At 43.2% G+C, this 9,196-nt stretch overlaps 1 protein-coding gene across 1 annotated transcript; it reads right to left on the minus strand.

Moving 5' to 3' along the window:
* Window positions 1–3,502: 3,502 nt before the first annotated feature.
* Window positions 3,503–6,501, minus strand: LOC116261184 (probable indole-3-acetic acid-amido synthetase GH3.1). Its single transcript, XM_031639817.2, has 3 exons — window positions 6,129–6,501; window positions 5,749–5,850; window positions 3,503–5,034 (listed from the first exon to the last, which is right to left on the minus strand). The coding sequence occupies exons 1-3, from the start codon at window positions 6,410–6,412 to the stop codon at window positions 3,669–3,671; spliced, it is 1,752 nt and encodes a 583-aa protein (XP_031495677.1). The 5' UTR covers window positions 6,413–6,501; the 3' UTR covers window positions 3,503–3,668.
* Between the last annotated feature and the right edge of the window lie 2,695 nt (window positions 6,502–9,196).

Raw genomic sequence — 9,196 nt, forward strand, 5'->3', positions numbered from 1 at the left:
TAATACTTGAGCCTTGGTAACATGTTATCTAATACGTGTTTGAGTTTCACAACTGTGAAAGGGACGGTCATGAGGATAAGTGATTCATGTTTGATTGAGTGGGTGTCAATTTTCACTTTTCTTATGAATACAAATCTTGCCAGGCAACTGCAGGAAATAAACTTCATCTTAAGGGTTTGCCAGATTCTTACGGTACCAAACAGTGGTAGAGCCACATGTGGGTTGCTCCTCAATGCTTCCTTATTTCCACATTAACATATTTCAAATATTTTCTCTATTATATATATGAGTTAGCCTGGGCGTCGGGTCCGGTCGACCTGTTTAGATTAATTTTTTTTTTAATTTTTTTTTGTTTTAAAAATATATATTTATTATTAATAAATATATTTTATATTTAAAAAAATATTTTACATTAAAAAAATTATTTTTAATTTTAAATGGACCGGGCCCGGGCCAGTCTCACTGGCCCGATGCCCACCCTTAATATGAGTGCCCATTCAAATGTCAAAATATGCGAACCAATGCCTTTTTAAAAATTTTTTTTTGGCTCTGCCACTATAATCAAACATGTACTTTGTTATAATTTTTTGTTTACAACTTTTAAGTCTATTGAAGTGACTGAGGGTAGTAAAAAGTCACATCACTCATCTACATGAAGAAAAAAGGAACAAAACTTAGGCTTGTATATGGTAATTATCATAAAATAAAAGTGCCTTAAAATGAAATATATAAATAAATGAAATATATAAATATTGTGCCCCATCTAAGTCCTACCCAACCCCATGACCCCGGAAGCAAGAGAAACGGGATCCTTCTCACCGACAAATGAAATATATAAAATATTTGTCCCGAACCCTAAGCCTAGTAAGTCATGACCTTTGTAACACAATTGTGACAGTTTCAGGCTTTCTTCAGACAGTGGGTTGTTATAACCTCCTACTCACCGACAAATGAAACATGTAAAATATTTGTCCCGAATATCCTAAGCCTAGTAAGTCATGACCTTTGTAACACACGAGAAGTTTCTTTTTAAGTCCCAAACCCTAAGCCACGTTGATCAAGATTTTCAAGCGCTGAGCAACCTAACACTTCCTTTAACGTAAGTCCCCTCAACTTTTTGAAAGTTTGCAAGTCATCAAAAGCATAAATCACAAAGCTACATCACGTAATGACGATTAGTCAAAAACCCAATTTGGAAAAGAGTTTGAAAAATGTTGATGAGGCGTAGACCTAACTGGTTCAAATCACACGAGTCCTACTCGTAATTATGAGGGGTGGGCTCAACCTAATCGTGCAAACTTCGCAATCTCGAGGTCTTTGTTGGGCATGGGTCCGGCGTCGACCGACCAGGCATGTGAGACCCATGGCTCGGTGTGGGTCAGTCCCCAGTCTTCACTTGACCACAAAAGCAACACGCCATGTCGTTTTTCAACATGGCTTTCCATTGTGAAATTATTTGTGGTATTATTGGTGCTTCTTGTTGTTTTTTGTACTAATAATAAGCTGTTCTTCCTTCTTCTTTCTTTCTCCGAAAAGGAAAAGAAGTTGATCTCTCCCACAAAAGAGATGATCCAATACGTCACCTGACATGTCTATATATCTTAGGTTCTGGTAAGGCCTACAAGTAGAAGTATTGATAATTGAGCACCTAAACATTTGTCCATTGTAAAGGCACCAAAAAATCTGAATCACATGGCAGTAAGTACAAGCCCTTCACTCTTGTCTTAATTCTACCAAAATGCAACTCCCAAGAAGAAGAAGATATAAGAAAGAGAGACAGAGATAACTTGAGAGTGACAGAATTCATGGTTAAATATACTTGAAACTAGAGAGACAATGATCCAGAGAAACTTGTTTCGTTTTGAAACTAAACAAGGTGAAATTGGCATAGTTTACTTAACAGTGCACAATTCTTCTAAAAGATCCAAAACAATAATTTGTGCAGAGAAAGGTGTAAATATATAGAAAAAGCAGTAATTTGGTATTCATAAAATATTGAAAATAAAGAAAGATATGTGGTTAAATAGAATGAATATATTCTTTTATACAAAAGTGCAGGAACATGATTTGCAGTCAGCATTTGTCTCCGCACCACTGGACCACATGTCAAACGGATTCAAACATGCGCTACCTTGTCAAAGAGCGGACAAGTTGTCCCCGCCAAATGAGCGACGTTCCCACATTTTAAAGCTCCGCACGGACAACGTTAACGTGGAATAAGAAGCAACCAGGAGAGTTAAGAAAAAAAAAAATCCTATTTATCTTTCGTTCTTCCGACTCTCATCCTTTCCCAGGCCCTAAAAGGAAAAAAAAAAAAGACTTTTCTAAAGGACTGTACTACCCAAAACTATATATATATAATTGGTAAAATAATATTTTAAATAAAACAAAAACATCTTAAATAGGAATCCCTACATGATCAAAATGTTGATATTATATGAGCGAGCCGTTCAATTTTACCTATTGTCAAAATACAATTAACTTAATATATGTTTCTATAAGTTGAGATCTTACCTGGAAGGTTAGATTAATAAGGTATTTTTTATAATCTAACCTTCCAGGTAAGATCTCAACTTATAGAAACATATATTAAGTTAATTATTTTTTAAAGTTAATTGTATTTTGATAATAGGTAAAATTGAACGGCTCGCTCATATAATATCAACATTTTGATCATGTAGGGGTTCCTATGTAAGATGTTTTTGTTTTATTTAAAATTAATTTTTTAGCAACAATTTAAAACGAACTCCTTTTGAATCGCCGAAATTGTAGGACAGGTGGAGACGTTAGGTGTGCTCTTTGGTGTCGAGAGTATTACAAAACAATTCTTTTGTAAAACTTTCAATGAAATGTTCAAAATCTCAGCTTCCTTGCTAACTAGAGAAAACACACACACACACAGTGCCAGAGTCAAGTTTCTTACTTGGTGAACTGTCGAAAGGATTTGTGTATTGTTTTCCGCTTCCAAAAGTTAAAAATAAAAACAGTCTGCATTGCCTTGACGTCTTGTAGTTGAAGACCTGCTGTCACAAGCAACTGCAAACCCTTTCATCTATCCTTCCTTCCTTGTCAAGTTCGCCTTCCCATTTGATCAGTTGCATTTCAAACGGACAGCACCTACTTTGTTCAAAAACTTAACTTCCTTGCTCTCGACACCAAAGAGCACACCTACTATTGGCTGTTTGAAATGACCTGTGAAATGCGTTTTGCGTGGAGCTGCTGTCCGTTTGAAAAGCAACTGATCAAATGGGAAGGCGAACTTGACAAGGAAGGAGGGATAGATGAAAGGGTTTGCAGTTGCTTGTGACAGCAGGTCTTCAACTACAAGACGTCAAGGCAATGCAGACTGTTTTTATTTTTAACTTTTGGAAGCGGAAAACAATACACAAATCCTTTCGACAGTTCACCAAGTAAGAAACTTGACTCTGGCAGATACTTTGCGTAAAACACAAATTAAGAGCATGAATCTCAACTCATCTCAATCAGAAGAGACAAATGAAGCTGGAGAAGGTAACGGGACATATTATGTTAATCATTTAACTGAGACAGAAAGATGATGCAACACTATATGCTCGCTCAACAACATTTTTGACAGAATTTACTTTCAAGAGAAAACAAAAAGAAACACTAACAAAACAAATATTTATGAAAGACGAGTAAACAGTAAATCAATATTGGCGGCGATTTGGAGTCCAATGTGGGCAGGCGAGGCTGAAGTGTGAGCTCACAACCCTGGAGTGAAGAAGCTCCAAGATGGGCGTGAAGCTAACGCACCTAGGGACCTTGTATTGGTTAATGGAGGCGCCTCTGGAGATGGCATATTCCATCAGCTCCTCAAACGTCCCACTCTTCACCACCCTTATCTCCAGCGGCCCGATCGACTGGTCACACACCCTCCCCTGCCTGTACACCGAGTTGAACTCCTCCTCCATGTCCAGGCAGCACTGTTCCATCACCCCTTCCGGCACCGGCCCGCTCTCCGACGCCAGTTCGAAGAACACGACGTAGTGTCCCGGTATCGTCTTGGTATCGGCGTAGCTCGTGTACTCCACGATACGGGTGCCGTAGTCCTTGATCAGCCGGTTCGATGCGGCCTCGACCGCCTTCTGCAGCTCCGCCTCGTCGGTCTTGTCGGAGTCGATGCTGAGGACGACGTTCTTCCTGCGGATGAACTTGAACTGGGGGGCCGCGTTGTGGAAGCCGCTCACCCGGAGGATGTCGCCGACTCGATAGCGGTACAGCCCGGCGTACGTCGTGATGACAAGCTCGTACTCCTTGCCGAGCTCCACGTCGGCGAGGTCGACGAGATCGGCGTGGCTCAGCTCCGGCCGGTTGGGGTCGTGGGGCAGGAACTCGAAGTAGCCCATGTTGGGCATGATGGTGTAGGTGACCTCCGACGGCTTGCACATGGGGTTCAGGTTCAGGCCGAAGTAGCACTCGGAGGAGGCATACATGGTGCACACGAGGGGCAGCCCGCCGCCGTAGTGATTGAGCGTGGGGATGTACTGAGCCATGGCGCCGGTGACGATGACGTCCAGGTACTTGGTGTTGGGCCAGATCTTGGTGATGATCCCTTCCCAATTGGGGTCCGAGCACTTCTCCCGGACGAAGCGAGCCAGCGTCGGGTTCGGCCGGAGCAACTTGGCCACGGCGGCGCGGATGGATGGCTCGGTGACGCGGGAGCTCATGGTGCCGCGCTCGATGTCGTCGGCCAGTTCCTGCCAGTGGACCTGGAGGAAGCGGATGGCGCGGAGGAGGCCGGAGGCGAAGACGGCGCCGACGCGGAGGACCTGCTCCTGCTGGACGAGGCCGCAGAGCATCTGCGAGTACATGCTCTGGAAGGAGTCAGAGCAGAGGATGGCCTCGGTGGGGCTGGTGTAGACGAGGTAGGGGTTGAACTTGCGGTGCTTGAAGATCTCGCTCTTGTAGTAGCTGGTCAGCACCGGGCGCGCCGGCAGCCCTCCCGGCGTCTTGGTGTCCGTCTTCACGAACAGGAAGTACAGACCTTTGCCCTTGTCCAGGCCTGGCACGAACCTGCACCATTCATATTATTCCCCAACCCGTTAGATAAAGTTAAAGCCTGAAATATACAATTACATTCTCTCAGATACTTTGTTCATCTCATATGCATCTGCCATCTGCGCGTGTGATGTTTGTTCTCACTAAATTTATTAGAGCTATGAACAGATTTATGGGCAAGATGCAGGAAACCAAAAAGTTCTCTCTCTGAAAGCTGTCATTATCTATATAAACTATATGATAGTTGAAACACAATCTCGTGAGACGTTGAAACTGTTCCCATTTTTAGAGAAAAATTTGGAAAAGGTATCAGCATAAACCAATGAGCTGTAAAATTGTCAGTAGAATTAATTTGAATGAAATATATAGACAGACAGAGAAACTTTTATATTGTTGATATCAAGAGAATACGTGAATTCTTTTCATAATTAGAATATTCTGTATTTTTCAGGATTCAATCACCGGATGGGGATATGGGTGGGATGCTGCAACACATGGAGGGATGCAAAAGAAGATCCACGGCAACTTGTGTTGTCCCCCCCTTCTTTCTTTGTCTCAGAGATCAGACACAGGTGGGGGGTTGCATGCGGACCGACTTATATTTATTGATGATTGTTTTCATTCATCGCCTACTGAGCACCACATACAGATTCCTCCAAAAGGTGGCAGCATCAGAGAGAAACAAACAAGAGAAGCACATGCCGAGATGACAGAGACACAAATACTCACTTGTTCATCACGGGTATGAGGAGGTCGTAGAGGAACTGACGGCGATCCAGCTCCTGCTGGATCGTCGGCATGAGCTTCCTTTCGCCGGCGGACGTTCCGGAGCTGCAAATCGGAAAAAGAAACAAAGAACACCGCAAAAGAGTCAGCACAAAGACGTAGACGGTAAGAACGCATCTTCTTTTACGTGAACGAGCAGGAAGTTTGGCAAGCCTTCAGGAGAAATTAAAAACAAAAAAAATCCATCAGTGTTCACCTTGAATGAATATATTACGTAAGGACTCTACGTCCCGTCAACTTGGGGAACAACGAGAATAACTCCGTGGACTTGACCCACAAAACGGATAGAAAAACAAAAAAAGAAAAAGGAGAAGAAAGAAGACCTGGTAAGGAACTCCGATACGGGGTGGGAGGAGAGGATGGGGGAGCGATCGCCATTAGCGATGCGCAGAATCTCAGGCTTGATGTCATCGTAGGTGACCATGGGGACCTTCTTCTTGAAGGACTCGCGGTAGGTGCAGCCGGCAAGGCCGTAGCGCTGCAGGTATTCAGTGTGCGCATTCTGGCTGAGGATCTCAGCCAGAACCCGCCGCTGCATCTGGTCAGCATTCTTGGTAGCGTCCTCTATGAATTGCAGCAGCTCGGAGTCCCTTCCGCTGGCACCCATCTCAGAGACAGAGACAGAGAGAGGGAGACTAGAGTCGAAGGCGGGGAAAGGGAGAAGAACTCAGAGAGATGATGAGGAGTGGCGGTGGTGGGAGAGGAGGAGGAGGGGGGAGTATTTATAGTGGTGGGGAGCGGGGCCCAGGAGACCGACGTGGATGACACGTCACAGTGGGGCCGAGGCAGTCGGCATGGTAAGGGCGGCCACGGAGGCGCTGCCTCTGTAGCGTGGCCCTCTGCAGGTCGACAACCAAATATTGCTGGTCTTGGACGGTAGGCCGGAGGGCCGGCAGGTGGGGCCCCGCTACGTCACCGGTCGGGGCCTCATCAGGACAGCGGGTCCCGGTCCCCCCCCCCCCCGCGGAGTCGGCTAGTGGTTTGGCGCCACCCGCAGGCGGGAATCGGGAAGCAGCCGTCACGTGACGGAACCGGGCGGCAGCAGGTGAAGCTGCACCGGAGCCCGGCCGGAGGGCGCGCGGGCACCAGCGGGCTGGTACCGAGCCGGGTTCCTGGAGTGGGTCCCCCTTGCACCTGCCCCCGCTGGATAAACTGGCGCCGGTGGGGCTCCGGTGCCCCCTCTTGACCTCGCACCGGTTTTCAGATGGCTTGACCTGAAGCGGGATCAGCGCGACAGGGGGGAATAATGCGATGGAATGGCGTAGGACCGCCGAGGTCAGCCATGACGAAGAAACCCCCCCCCCCCATGCTCGCTCCCAAGCGTCGTTCACTCCATGCACCTTCCCTTCTTCTTGCTCTACACGTAGACGTTGAATGCCTGAATCACTGTGCGTGTATAGAAACTTTGACCGTGATATGAAAGATCAATATTCATGGCAGCAGGAAATAAATCTCTTCATCAAACCTGCAACATAACTTAATATTAAAAATTATGGTAGTTACGGGGATGTTAAGCAAAGTGGTAATCTTTTGGTATTGACAAAACAAAATCAAGCTGCAGGGACAAACTAATTGATCCGTCGCCAAATATGTTCATTCCATCTTGAGCGTTTTCTAAATCAAGCTTGTTCTTATCGTGCCCAACTTCACTTACCTTATCTTTATTTTATTGTCTGCCGCTTGATTTGCTTTTACCAATACTAGAAGATTACCACTTTCCTTGACATTTTTCCTTAGACTGAGCGGGCATGCATGCTTGTGGATTTTGCTTTTAACATATGAAATTGCTCTTTCAAAAGTGGTTTAGTAAACAAATTCGCCAATTGATCTTTAGTATTCACATGTAACCATAGCATGATTCTTGACAATATGGTTCCGTATAAAGTATACATCAGTTTCAATGTGCTTAGTTCACATAGGATTAACGAATAAATATTGCCAAGGTTGTCACATAATATTTTTGAAATGCCCATAAAGTCATTATGGTTCGATATTATGCTTTTGTACTAGTCTGAGCAACAATATTTTCTTCCGAGCAAACCAAGATATAAGAGAGCGACCAAGAAAAACAAGGAATACTAAATCGATCTCCTGCATGCACACGGACGTTGGTAGAAAATAACATGAACAGTCATACATGTTTGAAACGTAAGATCTTTTCCATATGCGCAGAAATAAAGTGGCGTCTAAACCTATTTGGCTAAAAATAAATTAAGGAAAAGAAGTAGCAAATAACATGAACAGTCATACATGCTTGGAGCGTAAGATCTTTTCGATACATTATTTCTGCGCATATGGAAAAGATCTTACGTATCAAACATGTATGACTGTTCATGTTATTTGCTACCAACATCCGTGTGCATGCAGGAGATCTTTCGTGACTTCATTCATTTTCAGCAATCCAAGTTGCCACCCCAATTGGCATCCGTGTAAACAGTAATATTAAATCGAGATGATGCATGATTATAGAAGAAGACCATGATCAATATAAACTTGATATACTGAAAAGTTCTTTTGACAATCATCCAATGCCCTGTGGTGGGTTGTTGCACATATTGACTAACCTTGCTTATGGCCAAAAAAAAAAAAGAAAAGAAAAGAAATCCAAACGCATCAACATATCCTATCAACCCGTAGCTTTTCAATAAGGGAATAAATTGAGATTTCCCTAGCAAGTAATTATCAATGGAGAGTTTTACTGACAAGAGATATTGAAGATTGGTTGGCGCTGTTAGAATTGTTAGAATATCCACCAATGACAAGAGGAGTTTCTCTCTCACTCCACATCCATTAGCTTGGGGGAGAGGTTCCTTTATAGTAGCACAATTCATGTGTGTATTGTTACAAGATTTTCTATTTACATTTAATTTATCTTATTGTCAAAGATCTTATATTTATATTTAATTTATCTTTTTCCTTTGTTTCATCAATATCTTGTATATTTTCCCTGTTTATGGTTTCATCAAATTTATCACCAAATCTGTTCTTTCCATCTTCGCACCTTCCAAATCAAGCTTGTCCCCATTGTACGCAGTTTGGCTTTCTTATGAAAACGATGAGGAAGATGACTTAGAAGGTACCCAAAGCTAAAAAGTCGGTCTCATGTGCAGCAGTTATAAAGAGAACATATTCAAATTATCGTGCACAGAGATTTGAATGCTTATTCCATCCCTAGCAAACAAACATATATGTATATATATATATATATATATAACCTTTTCTTGCATCGACAATAGTATGGTGCAGTTGATTGGAAGAACTAAAGATCCAAAAAAAGTAACTTCTGATACTGTAATGTGCATCGTTCATATACTTAATGAATTATCCTTGAAAACTAAAAAAGCGAATCCAAGTTTCGGATACGAGAAATGTGTATTAGTGTTAAATTAGT

Source organism: Nymphaea colorata, chromosome 9 (assembly GCF_008831285.2).
Source record: "Nymphaea colorata isolate Beijing-Zhang1983 chromosome 9, ASM883128v2, whole genome shotgun sequence".
In the NCBI taxonomy this organism is placed as follows: Eukaryota; Viridiplantae; Streptophyta; class Magnoliopsida; order Nymphaeales; family Nymphaeaceae; genus Nymphaea; species Nymphaea colorata.

Excerpts from the sequence above, each read along its gene's own strand:
- LOC116261184 (XM_031639817.2), bottom strand. The coding sequence starts at position 6,412 with ATGGGTGCCAGCGGAAGGGACTCCGAGCTGCTGCAATTCATAGAGGAC. Across the intron at positions 5,851-6,128 it reads GTATCGGAGTTCCTTACCAG|CTCCGGAACGTCCGCCGGCG; the intron begins GTCTTCTTTCTT and ends TCCGATTTGCAG. Across the intron at positions 5,035-5,748 it reads CTCATACCCGTGATGAACAA|GTTCGTGCCAGGCCTGGACA; the intron begins GTGAGTATTTGT and ends TGAATGGTGCAG.